Genomic DNA, 26170 nt, shown 5'->3' with positions numbered 1-26170 from the left:
AATAGAATGCCATGGCATGAAACCGAACCTTATTTTCAGCTGGTTGAGGGGGGTGGGGGGGAAACCACTTCTTGCCAAGAGACCAGATTAGGAATCAAAATTAGAAATACGCACAAAGGTAGTTATTTGGTAATTTTATAATTCTGAACCTTCCATTGGTGTTACTTGACATACTTTCAGATATGCATGCACAGCTTAAAATTACAAACTTCTAGCAAAAGTATTTATCTGTGGCCAACATGTTCATGTTAAACCTTCCTGCAGATCATATAAAGGCTTTTACCAGATGTTACCATATGCAAAGGTACACTGGGAGACCATATATAATCTTCCCCATAATTTGCAGTGCATCTGATAACTAACACTCTCAGTCTTCTGAAATCTACTTACGCCTTGGGTCTCAAAATAATTTCAGTTAGGATTGCCAGGTCCACTAGCGGGAGATTTTTGGGGTGGAGCCTGAAGAAGGTGGGGTTTTGGGAGGGACTTTAATACCATAGAGTCCAATTGCCAAAGCAGCCATTTTTTCCAGGTGAACTGATCTCTATCAGCCTGAGATAAATTGTAATAGCAGTAGTAATCTCCAGCTAATACCTGGAGGTTGGCAACCCTAATTTCAGTATGTTGGTCAACCAAAAAGAATTTAACAGCTTATGTTTTAACAATTAGTCAATAAAGCAAAGGAATAGCACATAAAGAAAATTACTGGTGTGTTCCCCTCCTCCTCCAAAGTACAAAATAATTTACACCATCACGGAACAACTCTTCACTAACATTTTCCATTCATGTCATTTGTGCTGTTGGTTCTACAATCACTATATCTTGTTGACTTTAGGACACAAGTCACAGCAATCAATAACTAAAGTGCTACCTTGGAAATTGCATTTCCTTACCTCTGCTACAAAAAGCAGTTAGCTACCAAACGTATCTTTTAATCTGAAAATTTTAAAATGACTGGATCTTTATATACATTTCTGAAACCACTTGTCTGTGTTAAGATATATAATAATTTTGAATTTAATTATTTCAGCTCAAATGAGTACAAATACATATTGCAGAAATTGGTTCATGTAGGTCAGGGGTGGGGAACCTTTTTCCTGCCAAGGGCCATTCGCACATTAATAACATCTTTTGGGGGCCACACCAGGTGTAGATCTCCCGGTGGGGGGGAGAGGCTAGGGTTGCCAGGTCTCCAGCCACCACCTGGAGGTTGGCAACCCCAGGGGAGGCCAGCCAGAGAAGGCCTGCAGGGCGCCCCCCTCCCCCCTCCCAAGTGGGAGGGCAGCCAGCGGTGGGCCCCAGAAAACGAGGCGCCAGGGGGGCGCAGCCCACAGTCGATTGGCAAGGGAGGAAGGAAAACAGAGAAAGAGGAAAAGGGAGGGAGGGAGAAAGAAATGGAGAGAGGGGGAGAAAGAAAGAAAAGGACGGAGGGAAAGAAAAAAAAGGACGGAGGTAGACAAAGAAAGAGACAGAAAAAGAGGGAGGAAGAGAGGGAGAGAAAGGAGAAAGAGTGACAGAAAAAGAGGAAGAAAAGAGAGAAAAGCCTCCCACACACACACACTCACCCACGCATGCCGGCCTGCGCGACCGGGCCCCAGCCACCCCACCTCCCCCGCCCACACACACACACCCGGCGGTGCACAGAGCACCAAGCAACCGGGCCCCAGTCTCCATGCACTCCCCCCCCAGAGTCCATAAAAGCCCCCCCCCCAGCCAAATCGGCTCCCGCATGCATGCTCTGCCGCCGGGAGCTGCCGGCCTCTTCCCGCCCCCCACTGCTCAACAGTCAACAGGCAGCGAGAGGGGCTTACAATGTGCTGCAGCGTTCCTGCACGCCACAGCTGTAGGGGGCAGCCTTGGGGAAAGCGTCCCTCCCCCTCCCCTCTCGCCGACCAACAACCGACAGTCGGTGAGAGGAGGTCCAAAGTGCGCTACAAGGGCGCTGTAAGCCGTGGCCCCAGGAACACCCTCAGGGAGGGCCACTCTGCGCTCCGCCTCCACGGCAGGGTTCCCGGAGCTCCCGAGGGCCACAAAAAATGTCCTCGGGGGCCGCATATGGCCCCGGGCCTGAGGTTCCCCACCCCTGATGTAGGTTATCCGGGCTGTGTGACCGTGGTCTTGGTCACGGTCACACAGCCCGGATAACCTACAAGAACCAATGAACTCTGACCATGAAAGCCTTCGACAATATATTGCAGAAATGTTTGGTGGTTATAAATTGGGATATTGTTAGCATAATTAAAATGATATTTTATCAGGTTTCAGAAAGAAGACTGAAAAAGTTACCTCTAATATCCTACCCCTTCCCCAGTTTTCTTTCGCTCTGTGAAAATTTAAGTTGTGAACTGTGCAGGGAAACGATTTGTCTTTTTTTTACCTTACTCTGTAAAGTGTTGTGCATAGCGATAGTACAATAACAGTAATAAATAATAAAATGGGCTAAGTTTAGAAGAGTTTGCAAAAGATTTGAAGCATATTATGAAGAGTAATACTTAGCACTATGTAGCAAATCAATATGCTCATTATGTATAAAAATGAAATCTGAAGAGCTTTTTTTAAGGACCAGGTTTGCAAGTCAAATTCAACCAAACAGTAACAGCAGCAACCGGTACTTACCTGTCGCATTACAAGTCTCTGCATTGAAAGGAAGCACTTTTACATATTTGTCATTGGAACCAGTAGCCAACAATTGTCCACAGGGACTCCATGCCACACAATAGATTGATCCTTTGTGATGTTTGTTCCTTTTGAAACGAACTACTGGCTGTTTAGGAATGTTACCACCACTAGAAAAATACAGTAAAGGATGGTAAAAATGACAATATCTGTGGTTGAATGCTAACATCTACAAACAGAAGAAGTATGTGGAAAGAGGTATTTAACAGTTTGCGTGTTCCATTCAAGTGTGAGTGGGCGATGATTTCAACCTACTTCCCCATCCTTATTACCCACATTGCAGTGTTCAGGTGAGTTCCTCCTTTATATTCAGAATCTTTTTAGGGGACTGCTAGAAGCAGGGGAGATGCACTTCTGAAAATGTCTTCCATGTGTATAAGCTAAGATCCAGCTCTATGCACCTTAACATTTTTCTACTCTTTTGTAAAGCCATTGGGTGTGGGGGGAGATAATTTCAACATGGCATATTATGCTTAAGATCAATTCTCATTTATTTTGTAATGGAAATATGAACTACAGAAAACATTTCTGTAACATCATGAAAAATAAGTCTACAACTAAACATGTTACCCCTTATAGGGTTGCCAGGTCCCTCTTTGCCACCAGTGGGAGGTTTTTGGGGCGGAGCCTGAGGAGGGTGGGGTTTGGGGAGGGGAGGGATCTCAGTAGGGCATAATGCCATGCAGTTCACCTTCCAAAGCAGCTATTTTCTCTAGAAGTAGAAGAAATGTTTTAAACTAACAAGTAAATAATAAATAAATGATGTATGTAGTCTGGAGATCAGTTGTAATTCCAGGAGATCCTCAGCCCCCACCTGGAGGTTGGCAACCCTAGAAGATGTGACCAGTCTTTAGGCCTCTAAGAAGCTTCTCTTCTGAAAAAGCCTGAGGCCTTATAGGCCTACAGTTCCCAAGCATCCTCTAAGCCTTATGATTTGGCTGGGGGAAAATGGAAGGAAAAGCAGAAGCCAATCACTGGTGAGGAGGCAGAGCCTGGGCAGAAAGCATATAAAGCTCTGCACAGGGAAGGGTTACTTTCAGAGAGAGGTGATCCCTTGCCCCACAGAGGATGAGCCTTACTACTAGGCTCAGGTATTAACCTAGGAACAGAAACTAAATAGGGCGGATAAGTTAAGATGCTTTGTTGTTCTAGCTGGTTTCTATTTTGCGCACTTTCCCCCCTGTGTAGTTGTAGTGTTCCTGTATTATTTCTGCTCTGCTTTTATAACTGTTCTCTTATTTACTTAATTGTTTTAGTATTTGTTTAATAAAGTGTTTCTTTTTCGATCTGCTTGCGTTCTTCATGCCTCATATTCAGTTATACATCAGGGCACGCCCTGACTAAAAAGGGAGTTGCCTGGGGTGACGGAGGGTGTTCTGTGCCCTCTCTAGTAAAGCCCCAGAACCAGAGTGGTGCCAGGGCTGGAAAACAGGGTGTGTGTGTGTGCGTGTGGGGGGGGGGAAGAGATCCCTGGAAGGAATGTCCTGTTGACTATGCCAAAACCTGCACAGCCCCTGACACTTTCCAGAACATCACATAGAAAGTTCCCCTGTCATCAGTGTGGCAGCTAGAAGGATTTTTGATCAGACATGTGCTGAGACTTCTGTGCTTGGAATTTAATTACCAGGTGCAGGGGCCCTCAATTTACATTAGGCTGTGTGTCAAATTTGATGCAGCTGCCATTTTAAAGCAATTTAAAAATGCCTCAAGAGCCCAATCCTGATCAGACCTGCAGTGCGACAAGCTGAAACACTCTTGAAACCCCCCTGCACCTTTTCAAGTGCTGAAACAGCGGGAGGGGTGCACATCATTTTCCAATTGTTTTAAAATGGCAGTGGCAAGCATCACATTTAGTTTGGCCTGAGGTGCATAGGGAGAAAGAGTTTAAGCATTTCTTCCTGCACCATTTTCCCCGCCTGAAATGGCCTTGGGGGGAACATATACTGAGAGCTACATGCAAGTTTCCCCAACAGGACAATTTCAGGTTGGGAAATTAAAGCAGGGAGGAGTCTAAAGCTCCCTCTCCCTGCTTGCCAGATCAGGCCCATCTGTGCCTGGGAAGCACAGAACTCCTAGAACACATTTGATCCAAAATCCTCCTAGCAGCCAAGTGCAGGACACGTGTGAATCTGCCCTCATGTTACCAGAATATGCAGTCTTTTATATTTTAAAAGACTTGGCTTCTCAACAACAACAACAATCTGGCAAGTAATTCCTCTGCATTGAAGTATATAATTTGCAACTCGTCCCGTACACAGCACATTAATTGTCCACTGCCTAACATAAACATGGCTCTTTTGCAAAAAGAAATCTGGAAGGATAATTTTCTGAAAAAAATAAAAAAAGAATAAAAACAACCAATTTTTTAGACTTCTAGGACAGTAAAAAAAAAGGTGGTCTGTTAATACAATTTAGTTCTTAGCATTGTGATGATTTAAAATGTCTAAATTTCACAAACAAAGCACTCACAATGGGCTTGCAAGAATATACTTGGTTTTGCATCAACTTGAGCATTTATTTTACAAGGCTAGAGTACAAGTCCTCAGAAAAATCAGAAGGCGAATGTGTTTCGAAGAAACATCTGCTAGATATGCATTTTCATAATAGGAAGCAGCTGGGTATAAAAAGTGTAACATATTTGTTAAGAGCTCATTCTAACCCAGAGGAGTTCTAGATTCTTACCCTCAGGAAATTATTTTTTCAACTAACGCATCTGCCATAGAGCTGCTATGGGTTTTGCTTTGGATCAACATGGCTACCAGCAATCTTTGCCTACTTTGGAAAGAACTTCTGCATGTTACAGAGGATTTCAGGGCCCAATTAAAGGTGAGCTCTCAGCTTGTGCTGGGTTCCAGTAAGGGTTATGGACCTCCTACGAGGATTGAGTGCACCCTAAAACATACTTGAAGCAGTTCACTGAAGTGTGCATCCCCTAAGATAGATAACATTTTGTCCCATTTCCAAACATTCTCATAGTAGTCCTGGTCCTAAAAGCTGCTCCACTGCTTACAATATTAGAAGTTAATGTTCCTTCCTACCAGGATAAATGTGCAAATTGTTCTTTGGCACAAACCCCTGCTTCATTACTACTCTTCTGGTGGCTGCTGTCTCCTGTCCTTGCAGAAGCACAGTTGTGCTGTTAAAGATCAAGTTGTGTGTGTGGGGGGGGGGGGGGAGAAGAGCTTTTTGTGCCCCTCCTGAAGGTGTTTAGCATTCTCAAGCCTTTGTGAGAAGACATTCTGCCTTTCCTAAAACCATCCACTATTTCTACAATACTTCAGACACTGCAGATTACACTGGTGGAATGCTAAAAACAAGCATTCTACAAGAAAATAAACCAGATTTATGGGGATGCACATGAAGTCGCAGTTCCCACCTATAATTTCTATTGCAAAGTACTTCATAATTCTCATCTTTTAAATAGAAATAATACTCAGATTTTTTTTCTCTATCGTAACTTAGCCATTAGCAGTTTGTAATTTTTTAAACACAGAAGTAACACAATTATGTGAAAGCCATGAAATCACATTAATATTTGGTTACTAAGCAGCTCAAATGAAAGCAAAAATGTTAACAAGGCAAAGTAAAGTTAATATAAACAAGAAGCTTTTTACTGATAGCAGATTATTTTAAAGTCATGCTGTAGAAGCTGGAAAGCAGGGCTGGAATAGTAAAATACGAATAATGGGGGCCAAGGAAGTGCAAAATACAGATAAGGTGGTATTTTCAATTAGTTAAGCCACAAGCACAGAATAAAAAGCCAAACAAAAATAAAGACAACAAACAAATGATCTGGCAATTTCAAAGTGTTTGTAAGAGGAAATAAAGTTACTAGTTACTTTGTTGTCATCTTTACAGGGGAAGAGAGCGAAGATCTGCCTAAGTCAAATACCAGTTTTCGAGGAACAGCAGAGGAGGAGCTAAACAGCATATAAGCAAACAGTTATAAAGAGACTAAACACACACTTCACAAGATATTCAGTGTGAGTAACATTGATGGCTTCTTTAATTTGAAGAGGTGAGAGCTGGCTTGTGATGAGTCACATTAAAATGACACTCCACCTGGGCAACATTTATGAAACAAAGTGAAAGTCACGGAACAATCAGCAAGCGGTGTGATATTTCTCATATTGAATTAACATTTGCCACAAATGGTATCTGTTGTAGTATCTGCCATGCTTGCAGCCATACATGACCACAGAGGTGAGAAAGCTCAGCATGAGGTATGAAGAACTTGAAACTCCACTCTTCCGTGTCTGCTTTACTCAGACTTTCAACCAAAAATGAAACAGATAATTCTGAAAACACTTCGTAATAATCTCAATGACTTCAATGGAACAGCTTCTTTGCCAAGATCACTAATGTCAGTACTAGCGAGTTGTCAGTTACAGAAAGTAATTTAGGCATGCGTCTGGTAGCCAGTAAAAAGCACAAAAAAACACCAACTGCCACAGACAACAAGGAAGAGTCTCATTACTGAGACTTTGAAGCGCCAGTTTGAAGTGGTTTGGCCATGATGTCTGAATCAAGACAAATTCTGGTTTGACATCCCAAACTATGGGATGCTGCAAGCGTACCATACCTAGTTTGACATTGTGGCAAACTGAACTAGGGATGTGTATTCAGATATTAACTAATCAAAATACAAACGAAGAATGGCTCATTTATTAATATAAACTATGCCAAATTGAACTATTACTGCTGGTAGTTAGTTTTTTCCAATATGGAAGTGATTCTGGCACCACCTAGTTTAGATTTCAAGAAGGTTGACTCAGCAGATACATAACTGACAAGGACATCTTCCAGTTAGCAGTTATATACAAACATTTGACATCAAACAAGATTGCACTGATAGTTTGTCTTTTTAAAGCGTTGTTTACATCAGTCATGCTGCTGGCTCACTGGCTTGGGAAGGGTTTTCATTTTATTCTATCATAAGCAGCAACTTGTTTGCTTACTATTCTGCTCTCTCGTGCTACACTTGCTAGGCACAGGAGCAACTATTTTGCTTGCTTACTAACAAGCAGAACAGCAGACAGGAAGGGGCAAGAGAACAGAGACATGATAAATTCTTCTGACCTTCTGGACACCAGGCAGTGTCTGTCCTGCTGTCACTGCAAACAGTAACAGACAAACTGCCCAAACCAGATCAAATGCAAGAGATCAGTGATAAGGACTGCAGATCTCAGTCTTTAATTTTTCTTAAAAGCAGCCACAGGTGGGGTGGGGAAAGAGAAGGTGATTTGTTCTCCAATAAAAAAAACCTGCCACTCCAACAGCTGCTACACAAAAAAAGCCACACAATCTTTTGGAAGTGACTCTGGCTTAGAGAAAAATGCTGAAAGAAAAGCAGAGCCTTAGGGGGTTACCGCACTTTGTATTCCCACGATGTATTAAGAGTTTGAAAATGTTGTAAAAAACATCGCTTTAAAAGGGTTTTTGGATACCACGGTTAAAAAATGGTTGGAAGACGTCTTCACAGCTAAAGGGGCCAAACAAAGTGCAAACAGTATTTTTTATAACGTTTTCAAACTCTTAATACATCGGTGGGAATACAAGTGCGGTAACCCCCTTAGTGAGGTACAAAGGATATAGCTGCTGGAAAATCTCTCAGTCATTAAAATAAGAAATTAAGGACCTATTGTTAAAAATTAATGTATTAAAGAAGTACTGTTGATATTAACAAATAATTATTCTTGGATGGACATCTTAATGTAGTATCCATAGTTAAAAGTTATTTCTGTGCCCTATAAAATTTAATAAAAATATATTTTTAAAAAGTGTATTAAGTCAAAATTCATACATTTAAATTCCCAGCTCAACAAGAGCTGAGCTCATCTCCTTGGTAGATTAATGAAGCACAAGAGGGAGGGAGGCACTTCATTCCTGAGTAAGCTTTCCCCTCCAATGTCAACAGTTGCTTCTTCTAACATATGAACACAGAAGTTGAAGATCTGAGTTTCTGTATGATTATTCCAATAATCTGGTTTTGTGAATGTATTTTCTGTCCAATGAGGATAATGGAGGAAAATTTCTCCAGATAGTTGTAATGTTTGGAGACTGCTACTAAAAAGGAAATACTATATTGGCATTTTATTAATATGATAACGGGTAAAATTATTCAGAGTATTTATTTTCGTCTAATGTGTTTTAGGTAATATTTTTATGGTTCAAGAGTTAAAAGCCCTGCAGCATTAAATCACTGAGATTAAAAACAAACCAGGAAATGGAAAAATGAGTAAAAGAAAAGCCCTGAGAAGAAATGGACACAAATATCAGAAAATAGTGATGTGAAACCAAGACTTTCACATGGTGCGTCATCACTCTTACCTTGAGTCCTGAAGGTCTGGATAGGCACACACTCGCAAGGTTTTCGAATTGGAGCCAACAGCATACATAGTGCCACTCGGATGAAAAGCCACAGCTCTAACTGCCTGTGTGTCTTCTAAGGTATTGATACAAATGAACTGCTTTGCTGATTTGTCATCTTGCTGTGTGAAAAATTGGAATACATGTGATTATGCTTCTGCAATTTTTGCACATTTTCTAGAATTCCAGAAATAAAATTCCATTCTTATTTAGGAAAAAAAATGTTCCTTCTCAGTGGATGTGCTTACACACGGGATTTCTATACCAGAATAAAATACATCTTTGCAATTTTCAGAAATCTTTTCATTAACCCACCCCCCGGCAAAAATAAGCATTTTAGTATCATGTTGGGAGCCCAGGCTATTCATTCTATACTATCCAAGTACCTCCAACATACTAGCATATGACACAATATACCTTAACAATTTTGATGTATGGTAAAGGGTGAGTAAAGGAACCGCATCTAAGATATGGGAGCAGTGAGAGAGGCTCCACTTTTATAGTTATGTACCTGTTGTGCTCAGTGAACAAGCTCACTCCTAGCTGCTCTGCATTCCTAGTCAAACAAGCCTACAGAAGGATGTAAAATTCTCTGAAACACTTTACTGGAAGGCCCATCTGGTGATAACAATGGCTTCAGTCACAAGAACTAAGACAATTTGTAAGTTCTGTAGTTAAAAAGGCTGATAGATAGATCCTTCCCTGAAACTGTTTCAGAGTAGTGTTTGCCCAACTTCCTTATGGTGTGGAAATCTAGGGCTGAGATGACAGCACAGTAATGAGTTTGGAGATGACGCAGAACTCCTTTTTAAGAAGAATTTTGACTCTTCCACAGCATTGTTAATTCTCTATCAGATTGTGTGAGCAAGACCCACTATTTGGGTTAAGAGTTTACATCAAGTCACACAAAGGCCTATTTAGGCCAAAACGTGCCTCGTCTAGCATTGGTCATTTACATTGATTGTATATCAACTGTGTATAAGAATTTTATAACTGATATTTTTATATATAGCCTGTATTACAGGCCCTGTGTTTTATACAATTTTATAGTGTACACCTAGCAATAAACGTTATTATTTTATCATAGTGTATACTTTGTAGTTCAACTTTGAAGCTCTCTCTACATATTTGGTTGGGTTTTTCCCCCTTTTCTGTTGTTCTTCCACAGGATACACCAGCTGCCTTCCTGAGAGCTGAAGTTGGCTTGCTCAGGGCTTGCGCCCATGTTATTTTAATTAACTATTGGAGTAAATTGAAGACCTCTCCATCTAGTCATCTATCAAGGCTGAGCTTTATTCAGACGCAGAAAGATACCTCCTAGGTCACTGGTTATCATAGGATTTTTTTGTTGCTATCCAAGTTCAGTTCCAGGTTTTCTCTTTGGTTTAAACTACTCAAACAGGACCACACCAGAGCTCTTTACTTGTCTTGCATCACCTTCCATATACTTAGAGAAGCCTTTACTGCCATCCGATTTCAAATAATGTCAACTGCCATGTACGCTGGCTGCTATTTGCAAAAACCAGTCTCTCAGCGAATGTGTTTTTGTGGAACTCTCAAACTGGAGAGCCTCCCCTACTACCTCCTGTTTTGCCATCTTTATTTGGCTCCCAGGTCCAAGTTTCTTGTAGCCATTTTAGCCAGGCTAGCTTTGTACTCAGTGGTAGATAGATTAATCTATCTTCTTTCTGATGATGATCTGTATGTTACCTACATGATGTCTTTGTAAGCACTGGCTGCTAAGATCTGAATGACATTTTTGCTTAACATTTAATGTGCTGGAATTGATGTCATATTTTGACCCTGGAAATCTTATCACTCTCAGTTTTATTTTGCTTTAATTGTTCTTTTATTTGTCTCAGCTTGGGCAGTTTTTATTATATTGTAATAGCCTTTGGCCATATACAATCAAATTTACCTACCTATCTAGAGAAAATATGGTATGTCTACACCATCAATCTATGGTAGCTGTCTTATGGATAATTTCCTGGGTTTAGAAGCAGACAACCTTGGGTCCTGTTTTAAAGAAGAACCTCTCTAGATGAGAAAACATGGCTATTTTGGTGGTTGTTCTAACACTGTACTGTGCTTATACTGAACAAGCAGATGTCACTACAACACAGCACCAAGTGTCAGAATACAACCATTAGCCATAAATAAAACAAATCACTTTATTTATTTATTTTATTGGATTTCTACCCCACCCTCTCCAGCCAAAGCCAGGTGTTCTTCAAAATAATGGAGTGATCTTACTTGAGCAGTGGTAGAGGATAGCAGAGGAGGAGAAGGCTTGCTACAAGAAAAGCCTGCTTGGTGTGTGTGTGTGTTTTAAAAATACCATATAGATGAAAAACAGATGTATGCTCCAGTGTTATGAAAAGCCCACATCCTTCAAGAGGATAATAATATTAAAACTAAAAGGTTCTTCAGCTTTTAAGCCATCATTACTGAGTGAGAGAAGATAATGTTATCAACTGGTCCTTTGTGCAGTCAAACATGAGATATTTACAGTTAGAGACTTTTGGCAAATTGAGGTGTAATGCCCTCATTCCACAAAGTATACAGCAGTAGTCTAATGAATTAGGTAAATTACTAATGCAGCCAAGAGTGGTAACAATTTGCTTATCCAGTTCAGGAAATACTGGAATGCTGCTACTTATCATGGGAAGTAAAAACTGGGTACACTGAACAACAAAATTCAAGTATTACTTATGGACAACAGAACTTCAGAAATGGCATGTAAGGACAAGTGTTAGAAGCGAAAGATGTATACACCATTTAGAGTAAGCATGAAGACAAATTCTAATATAATTATCTTATTATTATGGTAATTGACCAAACACGTACCGGTAGTTTTTAAAATTACCTTTACATACCTATTTCAACATTCCAATATCTCTCATTCAGACTTATTGTTTTTATGCTAACAGAAAAATTCTAATGTGACACATTTCTGCAGGGATTCTTTCTGTATCTAAAAGAGGAGAATAGAGCCTCATTTCATTGAATTGGAAAATGCTATGGAAATCCTACCTCATCACCTCTTGTTCTTGCAAGATTCCCCAGAGAATCTTCATGTTGTGCCTGAATGGCAACATGCTCTGATATTCTGCTTTAATGCAAACAAAATTAAATCAACCACAATGAGAGATAAGTAAGCCTGTTTCACCTTTTACATTTGTCTAAAATGTCAGTGATCCTTAATGAAACCACACTGAAACCGCACATAAAGCATTCAGATGTCACAGCGGGGGTGTCTTTGTTTGCTATGGCAGCAAAAGCTAGCCTTGAAGAGCTAGTCATTGATAATATTGACTTTTTTAAGGAACAGAAATAAAATGACAGAATCCAAGACTTGGTTGTATCCACAAGGCAAGAATGCTCTATTTCCCTGTCACTGCTAACAAAAATGCAGAGGAATTTACACTTGGAAGAGGAGTTTTGTATGCACTTTTTTTTCTGTTAGCTGCTATTTTTCCCTGCCATGCCACTAGAGGTCTTTTTGGGAGGCTTTTAAAAAAAATGTAATTGCTGTTATTGTGCTAGAGTGCAATAATGTTTTAACAATCTATTGCCACAATCCACTAATTCCTCTGAATTTCTAGCTTTCACTGAGAGACTATCTAGCCCATTTCACTGTGCACAATGAAAGCTGAGAATTCAGAGGAAACAGTAAACTGTAGCAATACATGGTTAGACCATTACTGTGCTACAGCAAAGTAATATTTACTAATCTTTTTAAAGCCCTTTGGTGGTTGGGTAGGGGAAATGGCAGCCAAGACAGACTGATGGAAGGAAAATAGATTGCCAAAAATGCACACTTTCCTGTCCAGACATCTTGCTAATGCACTTAGACTGTGCATCCTGGAAAGATTGTACCAAGTCATGTTTGATAACCAACATACCCAGGACAGCCTTGAGAGAGGCTAAAGGACAATGCCATGTGAATGCTCAAAGGAAAAAAAACTCAATGCTAACACCTGCATGTGAATACAATCTTTAGATAGTATCTTGCAGTTTAATTGCTGTTAAGTTTTGATTGGGATCTGGGATGTGATTTTTACAAAATACTCCATTAAATGTTGAAGTGAGGCACAATACATCATACGAACAGCTGCCCATTAAACTAACACTAATCTTCAGTTAACAAGCCTCACACGTATTAAATGTTCCACTCACTTACGTTTGATTTCCATGGATAGGTGAGTCTTCAAGTGAGGCTATCTGAGTGGTAGAGCCAAGTTTACAAGGTGTGCTTGTATTAATGTTTGTGTTATCATTTGCTATTCTCTGACTAGAATCTGGAGGGCTGGATACAGTTCCTTTGCTCCCATTGCAATGCTGGTTTAGTGTCTGGACATCATTTCCCAGACTGTCCATACCCATGTTTAATTCCCCCAGCTTCTGAATAGACCTGCCAGATAAAATATTGAAACCATTAAGAGTTAAGGTGTAATAAAATACAATTGGTGTCAGCTTTGATAACAAGGGGCATATTTGTTATTCAGGATTATGGAAAGCAACAATACATATCTATATTGCTATAGAAGGCCAAAAACATCTCATGCTATTAGGTGGACCTTGCAATATATATGAAGCCTACAAAAATTTAGGAAACTTTGCTCTGTAAAAGGAACATTTCATATCTAGAATTTTATTAATTGTTACAATTGCACAAGGCAATGTCCTTTTTGCTACAAGCCCCACTTAATTTGACGGAAACTATACTGAAACCAAAGTAAGTTAGATTTTAATATTTGTTGCTGAACAAGACAGAGGCTCATAAGCTTAATCAACCAAAGACAACCTGTTAAGAAATTGCTCTGTAAGATTCTGCTGTTGGTCTGGACCATCTTCCTGGTTTACCCCTCCTTCTAACAACATTTGCTGATACAGTTGTCGTTGTTGCTCCTTCTGCTCTAAATGCTGCTGATATCGCAGCCGCTGTCTGTAATATTCCTGAAATTGCTCTGTTGAATCACGAAGCTAGACAAGATTAGACATAATTAAAATTAGCTATTATAATTCTGAATAAAATTTATTTAGCTGCACTCTTTCCCAACAAAACCAAAGCCCAAAACACACACACCAACTTGTTGGCATCTGCATATTCTCTCTGCCTGCTCCCTGCCAAAGAATCATCTGGAAAGCACACACTAAAATTTGCAGCAAGCATCTTAGCATAAACGCAGCTTAGCATAAAGATAGTTTCCCCAGATACCTAAGATCTCAGGATCTTGCAGTGTTTTATTTGGAGGAAATCTCATAGAATCATAGAGTTGGAAGGGATCACCAGGATTATCTAGTACAACCCCCTGCACAGTGCAGGAAATTCACAACTCCCTCCCCCCTCCCAACACCCCCTACTCTGTGCCCAGAACATGACCAAAAATAATATCCTTGGATCCCTGGCCAAACTGGCCTGGAGGAAAATGGCTTCCTGACCCCAAAGTGGCAATCAGCATTACCCTGGGTATGTAAGAAAGGGCCACGAGAGCCAAACACTGACAACCCTTTCTGCCCTCCCTCTCATGATCTGCCTAAGTTCACAATCTCCCATAAGTAGGAAAAACTATTTAAATGACACATCATGTGTTTTCTTAAAAGCGTATGAACGACAACTAGGGTTGCCAGGTGCCCGCTAGTGGCGGGCAAACCCCCAACCATTTACCCCTCTGCCCGCCGACCACCTGAGGGTCGGGGGGCAAACGTGCATGCGCGTGTGCATAAGGCGCGCAGAACTTTCGGTTTAGAACCGGAAGTTCTGCCTTGCGAGGAGGCACTTCCGGTTCTAAACCGGAAGTGCCACGTGTGCATTGATGTGCACGTGCGCGCACACATGCAATGACAAAGAAAAGCCTCCCACCAGAGGAGAGGAGGCACCTGGCAACCCTCAACTAGTGTTGCTCAAAGTCTTTTCTATAATGTCAAATAATGACCTTGCTAGCTCCCCATGCTTATCAATGGAGTAGTGAAACCCTGACCTGGATGGCCCAGGCTAGCCTGATCTCGTCAGATCTCAGAAGCTAAGCAGGGTCAGCCCTGGTTAGTATTTGGATGGGAGACCACCAAGGAATACCAGGGTCGCTATGCAGAGGAAGGCACTGGCAAACCACCTCTGTTAGTCTCTTGCCATGAAAACCCCAAAAAGGGGTCACCATAAGTCAGCTGTGACTTGACGGCACTTTACACCCACACACACAGTGAAACAGGGACACCTGCACACAGCTGGGGATGGGAGAAAAGAGAAGAGAAAGTGAGAGTAGAGGAACTGGGCAGCAAGTGCCTAAAATCTAAGTATCCTGAGGCAGAGGGTGTGCATCCTCTGCTCTATACTCACCTTGTTCTAAAAACAAAAAAACAGGATGTACTCTTTTTTTACAAGTTAATATATGCCTTTCCAGGGCTCAGACCTCTTTGAAACTAAATGTGTGTGTGCGTGGTAGGAAGATTAAACAGGATCAGAAGAAAGCATTTTTCCCAATCCTAATTTGTTGCTCCTCAAGAACTCTTTAACTGTACCTTAAAATGGCATTCTGGATTGAGGGACAGCGTGAAACTAGGATTAGGTGCATGTCTCTGATCCCAGGATCGCCTTCCCCAAATAGTACAGAAAGAGGCAGTAAAATACTCCCAGCCTGTACTGTATCACTCAGGCCTAAGCCTAGATGTACTAGCCCTCCATCTCAGCAGCCTGAATTACAGGACAATTGCACTAGACTGATGAGGTTCAGAGCTATGGGAACAGGAAGCTGCTCAGTCCTGGAGCCCAGCAGTCTTGCAGTATTTCACTCTAGAAACACATGTGGAACTTCTCAACCTCTTGCAGACCTCTTTAGTTCATTTTTTTCAGAAGATGCAATTGTGTAATAATCAAGAAGGAGCACATTGAGTGTTGGTAATTCTCAGTTGCTTACATACGATAACTTCATTGAACACACCAAGAACATATTCCCTTCAGGGTACATTCTCATATGTCACTTTGATCACAACTATTCTCTCATGCTGCTCTTCTGGGAAGAGGAAACAATCAACCAAAAAGGCATCTTGTTTCAAAACTTGTCCCTGCATGTCCCATTTTGTCTCGTCCTGCTCCTCTATGCTCCCCCATGCTACACTGGATGGATTGCTTTCAGTAACAGACTAGAAAGGCAGTCATCCCTGTCACAGCCCTTACCTTCCATAAATGCTCTGCTGCATCTCAGGTTTCATAAAAGGGAAGGACTTTCTGTTTGCAATTTTAGCATTCCAGAGCAGAAGTCTGACACATTTCAGTTTATGACTTAGCTTGCAACTTCTATATCATAGTATCTGTGAAAATATGCATTTTGTAGCTACTCACCACTTCCCAAAATATTAATAAAAGTCCCTCCATGTCAAAAATATCAAAGCGAGAGGATAAAAGTAAACATTTAAAACTCTCACATACAAGATGCTTTCAAATATTGGGATAGTATGATAAAATGCAACTGAAGCATTTTTGTTGTTTTTTATCAGCATGGTAGAAATTGCAAGAAAATGTTAGTGAGCTAAGGGACCATATTCTTCTGCTACTGTACACAAAATTAGATATGCACACCCACCACACACACACAAAAAAATCACCATGGTGCCCATGAGTTTCTTTTACAGCAAGCATACCGTTGTATCAAAATAAGACAAGTTGCAGGTCCTCAATTGGAAGCAGTAAAAACATTACCTCATTTTTTTCTTGGTTGACTGGTCCTTGATTCTGTGCTCCATTTACTGGCTCTTTGCCCAGGTCTGAGTTCTGGCACATGGTCTCATTGACAGAGGAGTGCTGGGAATCCACAGGAGTTTCACTTCTTTAACAGTTACAGAGACAAAAAAAAAGACTGACTTATTTGTTGAACATCTTACATGTACCTGAGTCAGAACTCTCTCAGCCTCACCTACCTCACAAGGTACCTGTTGTAGTGAGAGGAAGGGAATGCAATTGTAAACCGCTTTGAGACTCCTTAAGGTAGAGCAAAGCGGGGTATAAAAACCTACCCTTCTTCTTCTTAACCATATATTAAAAAAAAACCACAAGCTTAGGGCAGAAAAAACTTTCTACAACTATAACAAGACCTTTCCCAAATTCACAGCCCTTTGCTGTCTCTAAAGAACAGGTGACATAATTAACATTGCAGAATAGAAAGTCTGGGTACTGGGAAGATGATGTAAGAAGGGCAGAGAAGGACTAAAACTCTACTAACTCTTGAGACAACTGACAAAATTCATTCACTTGAAAATGACAGGTGATGGTCACCAAATGGCCTTCATTCTCCTGCACAGAATGAAGAACTATAACAGAAGTAAGCAGAATATCTTCCAGAAGGCAAATGTTCCATTGCCATATCAACGGTAGCTGAGAGTCTCAGAAGCTCCTCAAGAAATGAAGTATCCCATTACAGCTACAATGGAAGTAACATAGATAACAGCAAAAGGTAATAGCAGCTAATTTAGGTGTAATGAGTTACCAACAATGTAGGTGATTGGTTACAGACCGTTTCCACACTATTTGTAATATTTAATGAAACGTTTTATCTTTTTGTGTCCACACCATTTTCCCTCCATTCGGTATTGGATACGTTTTCCAACCGTTTAATCTCCGTGTTTTCGACAAACACTTATACAACAATGTTTCCCTTTACTCCGTTTCCAAGACAACTTCCCCTGAGGTGTGGACAAGTTTGGAATGCCATTCATTTCTCCGCCGCTTCATTGTCCAAACCCACTTTGTCGCCCATTTCCTTCCCATTCCCCCTTCCTCCTCCCCGCCAACCATTTCCCTGCTTTAATTTTTTTAATGGAATGTATTTCGACTAGTGAGGGAACGTAGGAGCGTTGGACTAACACCTCCCAGGTTGATTTCGCCATTTAATTCATTTCATAGGAGACATAACCCACAAAAGGGGCATGATATTGCGTTCTCTGATACAGTTCCTGCACCAAACAATCCCAAGGACAGGATTTCCCTCTCTCCCCTGTTCCCCCTGCTCTTTAATTTTTTTATTAATTGTATTTTGTCTAGCATAGGAAAGCTGAAGCATTAGACTAACCCCCCAACCACCACCACTGATTATCATATTTCCTGCATGTGCATCTTATTGCTCATTACATTTTCGCTGTTGGAAACTTTTTTCCCTATCAGATTGCAAAGGGGGCATGGCCATGATTTCTTCTATACACCTACCAGATAATTAATTGGTGAAACTTGCACTGCAGTGGCCAACCTCACAGGTGTGACTTTCTTTTGTTAAGCCCAGGAAAGTTAGAAGTCTCTCCCTTAGCTTCTGGTTGGTTGGGTTAGGGAAAGGGACTGGTGGCAGCTACCCTCCTGAGGTGTAAGGACTTGCACCCCAGGTGTTCTGAAAATCTTGAATACTGCCTGACCTCTAACAAGAGCCCTCTGGACACCCCCAACTCTTCTCTTGAATCCCTATCTGCTGTATATATTCCACTTAAGCTACCCTCACTGAATCTCAATATGTCTGGTTATTGATTCACTGACAAACCTAAATACTTCTTCTGTCTGCTAGACTCCTTTCCAATCTTGTGTCAGTTTTCTTCCCATTTGTCCCATCCATCCAATCCTGCATTGTTAAGGACCATCTGATATTTCCATTCCTATGTTTCATCACCATCTCAAACTCAGTCCACAGAATACTAAACCTCTCTTCTTTCCACCCATGCCTTTCTCAACTCATACATTCTCCACATCCCTGACAACATCACCTGATGCTCATCAGGAAGGATTTTATTTTATCAAACATTTTATCTTGTATTCTCCCTTCTCCCTTAGTTGTCATATTCTGTCTGTTGCCAAGTTATATTGCTGCTTCTTGTACAAAACACCAAGATCACATGCTGCCTTCCTCTCCACCTTCTTGGCAAAAACTCTAGTACATGCTATAGTCATAGCTTGCCATGATTATTGCAACTTTCATCTCTGACCTGCCATTGTCATATTCAAACCTCTGCTGCCAAAATCACCCCCCCCATCATTCAGACCATGTGATGCCCCTATTGGCTGTCTGTCTGCCACTGGATCCAGTACAAACCCATCCCTACCTTCAAAGCTCTCATGGCCTTGCCTGTCCTTATCTCGCCACCCTCATATCCCAGTACACTCCTGCACAAGACATTTGGTCTTCCAGTTCCATATGATGAGTTGTGTAGGTGTTTTGCTCCCCCTTTTGCCCCTGCTGACCTTTATGCCCAGAACCTCCCCAAAGAGCACCTACACAATACCACCTCTGTCTATTCCTTCAAGTCTTTCCATGAAACTCACTTTTTTAGTGAAGCCACTGGATTAGTCTTCATTCCTCTGAAACTAAGACTAAATACCTATAACCAAACTGAATGTATATTCTTCCCACTACTACTTCTCTCTCTGTTGACTCTCCCAAGACAGATTTTATGGGACAGGAAGCTGGTTTTTTGTTTGTTCTTCTGTAAAGCACACACACATACTGTACATAACAATAACAAAAATGGGACTCTGGTTCATCTTGGAGGAAGACCTCAGAATTGGAGATAATGGTGCAACAGTTGCTAGTTGAGAAACAGGCAAAGAATTTAGAGGCTAGGCCTGCTCAGGAACTTTAAAGTAATATCGTTTGCCATTATATTGAGTGCTTCTTCTTCTCCAGAACTGAAAGGGATGAGATTTGACATTTATGTGCCTTGCAGAAGCTCAAGAACAATCAGTCTATGTCTTGCCCCAAATTTGAAGAGGAGAACAAGAACAAGAATGCTAGCCCTCAGAAAAGGCGATTGAGAGAGAAGTTCCATGGCATAGCTGCTGCTGTAGCAGTATACAAACTGAGCAGGCACACAGTTCTTCCCCTTGGGCATGTATGGTCAGAACTGCATCTTTGAGGAGAGAATATTTTCAACCCAAAGGCTCAATCTAGATATTTGCAAATCAAAACTCTGTGCAGGCAAACAGAGACCATGAAGCAGTAATAAATCGTTACATGTTATTTGCCATTAAGATTACAGATTAAAATATAGACAAAAGGGGAAATTGGTTTTAAAGAATTATAGGGTAATTTCAAAAATTAACTTTTTTATGAAAGGATGGTTAAGTGTAACTTACCGTTCAGGTGACTCTTCATAAATGCTGTGGCAGTCTGTGTTCTCCAGCATTAGACTTCGAGTAAGATTCTGTACTCCTGGGTAATGGAAGTTAGCAAAAGAATGGGACATAGGAGATGTTTTTGTTCCAAGGTCTGTGATGCGCTTATCATGATTTGTTAATCCACACGAGAGTCCATCTAAAGCAGGATTTAAGGAACGGGTCATATAAGCATCAGCAGATTGAGGCCTTCTCATGGGGGAAGATGGGTAAGGAGAAAGTTTGCTGATAAGGGGTGTCAAAAGGTCAGCATAGGCAGCTTTTGTAGGTTTTAAGAGTTTATCAACATGAATGTTAAGCATCTTTTGTTCAAAAGCACAAGAAAACACAGTAGAGGGCAGATTCTGAAGCCATGACAACAAGCTAAGGTCCAAGTCATCACACCCATTACCACACAAAAGATCAATGCCGAGCAACACTTCACTCTCTGTAATCTCCTCTCCTGTTGCTTTGCTCTGACAGAACTCCACACAACATTCATACAGTAGCCCCTTCATCACCAGCTGAAATAAACGATTGTTGCTTGCTTTAAAGCCAGCCTCACTTAGTTTTCGATCAGCAGGAATAAACTCTGCCACCATGACACAAGCCTCTTCAAAACAGTGAACTCGGGCAGTGCTGGGGTTCCAGTCTTTGAATTCCGCGTGGTTGGTAAGACGAGGCAATGTGAGAAGTAAACACAATTTGCTGTAGTCTTCTTTAGAAGGACAATATTCTTCTAGAGCATGTAGGCACTGCACAGCCTCTTGCATTGTAAATTCCAACTGAAACAAAAAAAACCAAACATAAGAAAAGCCATGCTGGATCAGAACAAGGCCCATCAAGTCCAGCAGTCTGTTCACACAGTGGCCAACCAGGTGCCTCTAGGAAGCCCACAAACAAAACAACTGCAGCAGCACCATCCTGCCTGTGTTCCACAGCACCTAATATATTCGGCATGCTCCTCTGATCATGGAAAGAATAGGTATGCATCATGACTAGTATCCATTTTTACTAGTAGCCATGAATACTCCTCTCTTCCATGAACATGTCCACTCCCCTCTTAAAGCCTTCCAAGTTAGCAGCTATCACCACATCCTGGGGCAGGGAGTTCCACAATTTAACTATGCGTTGTGTAAAGAAATATTTTATTTTATCGGTTTTGAATCTCTCACCCTCCAGCTTCAGCAACATCCCTGATTAGGCTAAATCCCTTGATTTCATAGTTCGCAGCTGCATAAAAGTACAATCATAATTCCCTCAGCTTTTTCAGCTGATCTTAGTTTCATTTTTAATACTTCAACCTAGCTTCTCAGATAGGAAGGCAACTTCTACTTATTTTACCAATATAATACATCTCAGGGAGGGAAGGTGGCATGGTATAGCCTGATTTCATCAGATCTTGGAAGCTAAGCAGGGTCAGCACTTGGAAGAGAGACCACCAAGGAAGATTCTGCAGAGGAAGGCAATGGCAAACCACCTCTGCTTCTCACTTGCCTTGAAAACCCCTTGCTGGGGTTGCCATAAATTAGCTGCGACTTGATGGCACTTTACATATAAACTACAAGCTTTGGTAACTTGCACAAAATTTTATTACGCCAATCCACTGTAGCACTGTGTGAAATGGCTCTTTATTTTACCATATATTGGCAGAAGCAATGCTGCACAAGGGTTCTCTACTCCAATGGGCATAGTATGGTAGATGCACCCAATTTGGCAGCTGAATTTTTCAAACCACAGTTCAGCTCCTCTTGTGGTACACTAAAATGCTCTGGCACATATTTCAGGAATCACTGCTTCAAATGCTTCTGTAGACCTCAGTGTTGAAACTTTATATATATTTCACATTCAATATATTTACTATATATTTTTTGTAATTACAAACTAGAGGCAAAACTGCTAAAAAGTATATTTTATAAGCTTAACTTGCATAAAGTTAGTGCCTTACATGCTGAGGTTCATCTTCTGCAGACATTGCATTATTGACACACAAGGCCTCTAAAAACTTCTGCTTCAGGATGATATAGCGAAACCTGCACACAAGAGGATAAAAAATCCAAATGAGATAGGAGCAGTAAGTTTAACTAATAAGAAACGTATCTGGTTATCTACCAATTGTACCTGTGATTCCCTGATCATAACGGTGACAGCTTTGCTTTTATTTTACGCAATAAAATATCACTGTGAGAGCTGCAATGTGTTATTCTTATAGAGTTCACTCAATAAGAAGTCTTGCTGGGAAAGAAGTAAAGATGCCATGCTAACTGTTCTAAAATTATTTTTAAGACCATACTAAAGTTATAGGTGAAAGCTGAATAGTGCTCCATAACTGAAATGCCTGTTATAGGATAATGGAGGTTGCAGTTATAATTTCCCCAACATTCTATGCCATCATATTGAAAGTTGTTTTTAAGTTTACCTTTTCTTGTCAAATTTGTCCATACACTCAAGAGGCTGGATGAACTGAAGTACCTCATCCCACTGACCATCAAGGATCAACTGCCTTAAGAAGGTTGAGAAACATTTATTGAATTAGGTTGAACTTTTTCTTTTACACTGACTAAAGCACGCTTACAACTGCAGCAGCTGACCCACAAGTTTTACAAAGTTAATGCTCTGGAAAGCATTTAATAAGATTATCTTCTCATTTAAATAGATAAAAGTAAACCCTAAATCCTTGTAAATAACATGCCCATGTGGCACTAAACTCTGTTCTGGAAACAAGCAGCAAACATGCATATCTGACAAGTGGCAAAGATAGCTCTTCACTGGGCTCTTTCAGCTTAGTATTTTAATAATTTCTTTCACAATGTTCTGTTATTTCACAATCCAAAGATTAATACTTTCTGGAGATTTTAAACCCTTTTCTGTTGTGCAGGCAGCTTCACATCAGCTTGTAAAACTTTACTTCTCCACATGATACACACAAAAGTATTCATGATACACACATTGCTTCAAAGTGAATATAGAGACTTTGCTAAAGTTGTACTCAGGTAAAAAGGGCATTCTTTTAAATGCAGTATAGACTGACTGTGAAGCCTCTGCAACTGGGCAATTTCACTCCCAGAATGAACAGCTTCAACTAGCAAATACACACACACAAATGTATTACAGCTATAACTGATTACAAAAGAAAATGCTTAGATATAATTTTAAAAGTATCTCCAAATAATTATATACATGTATCTGTTTAATGACTCTCCCTTCCCACTCATGCATGAAAATGAACAGCCATCTTAATGAAATATTCATCTGAACACCTGCTCCAGTGATCTGTTCCTGGTGCAATGGAAATGACAGATCTTCATGCAATTACCTCCATGCACCCTATGCTGAAATTAGAAAATACCACTCCAAACATACACTGCACCATAGGCAACATCTTGCACAATGGCATATTATTATTATTGATTAGATTTTTAACTCACTCTTTCCTGACCAAAGTCAGGCTCAGGCCGGTTTATATCAGTTAAAATACAACATCACACAATAAATAAGTAGCATTAAAATCAATAGTTCATCTTAACAATTCAAAACTAAATCGAAGAATCCAATGATGCCATTAGTCTTGGTACTAGTGGAGTCATAGCCAGGTGGAAAGGCAGAGAATGATCAATGCAGAGAATTTGAGAAATAAGCAGGTGGTGCAGAAAGTGCAAGGAGGCCGGTCATGCCAGCATCGCAGGACGTGCCACCACCCTTTTAACTAAAGACTCAAGAGGCTTTGGTTTTAAAAACAAGATGAAACTAAGGCACTTCTTCAACCTCAGGATGGAGCCCAGAGAAAACTAGAGTTGACAACAGTGGATATTTAACTACCTTTCTCAAAAATTAAATGTAATTCTCTAAACAGACTTAGGACTTAAAAACACACACACAATACTGCCATACCTATCCCTCTTCCCTTTGGGGGTAAAAGCAGTTGGGATAGGGACTTATTTCCAAGAAACTATGCACAGGATTCTTCTATAAACTTGAACATTTAGCCACCTCATACAATCGATTTTATGCTATCTTGTACAGGACACTACTATCTGAGAGAATGTTGGGTAGCAGAAAAACCTGCACATTAAAACACAGATTAGTAAATGACATCTTTCATTATTACAGGTGTTTCACATAATTGCATTTTAAATCACTGAATTCATTGTGGATAACTTTCATGATAGTGGCATGTTCACAGCCTATACATTTCTGGTACTTAATAGGCCTGTGGATAAAGATTATTCAGGGCTTATCTAGCATGCATAGAAATGCATCGTCAATGAGATAGTCAATGAAAAGGTCATGCCCATGATGGATCAAAGCAGTCAAGAGATATAGCCCAAAGACTTAACACCGGTCAATATTTGCTCAGCCTGTCTTAATATTAAGATTGCCATTTCTACCTTAAGAAAAGCATATCATCTGAGAACAGCCCGTTAATTACTCCACTTTCTTTCTCCAGAGCCAGCATACTGATATGAAGTTTTCTTGAATTCAAAAAATCCAGTATCAGTTTGACTATTTCAGCCTCCTTTACATTCACTGTCTCTTCTGCCGTCATTGTGGTAGACTGAAAAGCAAAAAAATAAAATAAAAAAAATAAAAACTGCATCTCAATATAAACTGGGAGAAACTGCTGTTCATAAATCATGTTAGCAAATAATATATATTGTTACATTGATTTAAAACAAAGAAAAACACAATATGATATAATTTGTCAGTTGGCCTAAGTAGTACATTTCATATAGTTTAGTACTGCATCACTAATAATCCAACCCTGCTACAAGCTTCCTAAGTGTATATATCACTGTTAATGTTAAACACCTCCCCCCCCCCAATTATTCAGGCCAGTTGTGCTACTATTATAATTTAAGGCTGGTTCTTTCCCTTTACATAGAAGCAAATAAGAACAATTCAAAGTTATTGTTATAATCTTGGTCTTGGAGCCTTAAATCTGAAAGACTATCTCTCCTCCAGTGCTCTGCCACAACTTTGCTCATCTGAGTGGTACCTTCTGCAGGCGCCACTCTGCAAATCGGCAAGATTCACAACTGCCTGTACACGTGCATTCTCTGTTGTGACCCCCACCTTGTGGAATGGCCTACCTGGGAAGGTCAGGAAGGTTTTCAGACTTCTCTTTTCCAGGAACTACATAAAACAGAATGGCTCAGGATGGCATTTTTATAAAGGTAACAGGAATCTATGATAATGGTTCAGGAGGGTGCTTTAATAAAGAGAATGGAACTGTATCTAATAGATATAATTGTCAACCCAGCCACATCTGAGGATACCTAAATCTGGAGATAGGAGCTGTGAACAGACAAGACAGTTCTTTCTACAACAAACTTGAAAAAACCCCAAGGTTTGCAGAAAAATCTGAAATCTTAAAAAAAAATACTGTTTAAAAAAACCCCAAAATGATAAAAGGAGCACCTACAGCTTTAAGAAATGGATGCCCTCAGTGGGGGTGCTATGATTCTGCGGCGGCCATTGGGAGCCACTCCAGGCCCTGCAGTAGTGGAAGATATCATGAGCCACTCCAGGCTCAGACACCACTGCCATTGCGGCCAGGCTCAGAGGTGGGTGTTGGAATCTGGAGCTGCACCAAACTTGTTGATGGGGGAGATGGGTTTTCCCACCCCATAAGTCTCACAGATCCCCCACTTGTTATAGTATAAAAGCCACACATCATAAGTATTCAATACAATAAAAATGAATCTACAAATGCAATAGTGTAATCAGGGTGGATTTGATTTAAATCAAATTGATGTAAACCATGATTTAAATCACTCATCAGTAAGACTAGATTTAAATCATGGTTTTCTACATAAAGTCATTCTTGCAGATAAAGGTTTCATTTTTAGAATAATAACTTTTCAGATTAGTTTTACAATTACATAAAAAATTACTGTTTTGGTTATACTATTAGAAATACATAATTAGGAAATTATTGCAAAGTGAACTATTTCTTTGTTGCAGTGTTTGCATTTTGCATGCATACCTGCCTTACCTATA

At 40.4% G+C, this 26170-nt stretch overlaps 1 protein-coding gene across 1 annotated transcript in view; it reads right to left on the bottom strand.

The window, feature by feature from the left end:
- The window catches only part of WDR47 (WD repeat domain 47), a 32324-nt gene extending 7603 nt beyond the window's left edge, over window positions 1–24721 (bottom strand). The window contains exons 1-10 of the mRNA XM_056844625.1: window positions 24559–24721; window positions 22590–22673; window positions 22119–22203; window positions 20153–20955; window positions 16745–16871; window positions 13853–14031; window positions 13229–13459; window positions 12084–12154; window positions 9007–9169; window positions 2617–2786 (exon numbers count right to left, since the gene is read on the bottom strand). Coding sequence (XP_056700603.1) covers window positions 2617–2786; window positions 9007–9169; window positions 12084–12154; window positions 13229–13459; window positions 13853–14031; window positions 16745–16871; window positions 20153–20955; window positions 22119–22203; window positions 22590–22673; window positions 24559–24716 — 2071 coding nt within the window. The 5' untranslated portion in view covers window positions 24717–24721. The remainder of the gene's footprint in view (window positions 1–2616; window positions 2787–9006; window positions 9170–12083; window positions 12155–13228; window positions 13460–13852; window positions 14032–16744; window positions 16872–20152; window positions 20956–22118; window positions 22204–22589; window positions 22674–24558) is intronic.
- Window positions 24722–26170: the final 1449 nt, after the last annotated feature.

Source organism: Euleptes europaea, chromosome 2 (genome assembly GCF_029931775.1).
Source record: "Euleptes europaea isolate rEulEur1 chromosome 2, rEulEur1.hap1, whole genome shotgun sequence".
NCBI lineage: Eukaryota > Metazoa > Chordata > Lepidosauria > Squamata > Sphaerodactylidae > Euleptes > Euleptes europaea.
This window is presented reverse-complemented; position numbering and strand designations above follow the sequence as displayed.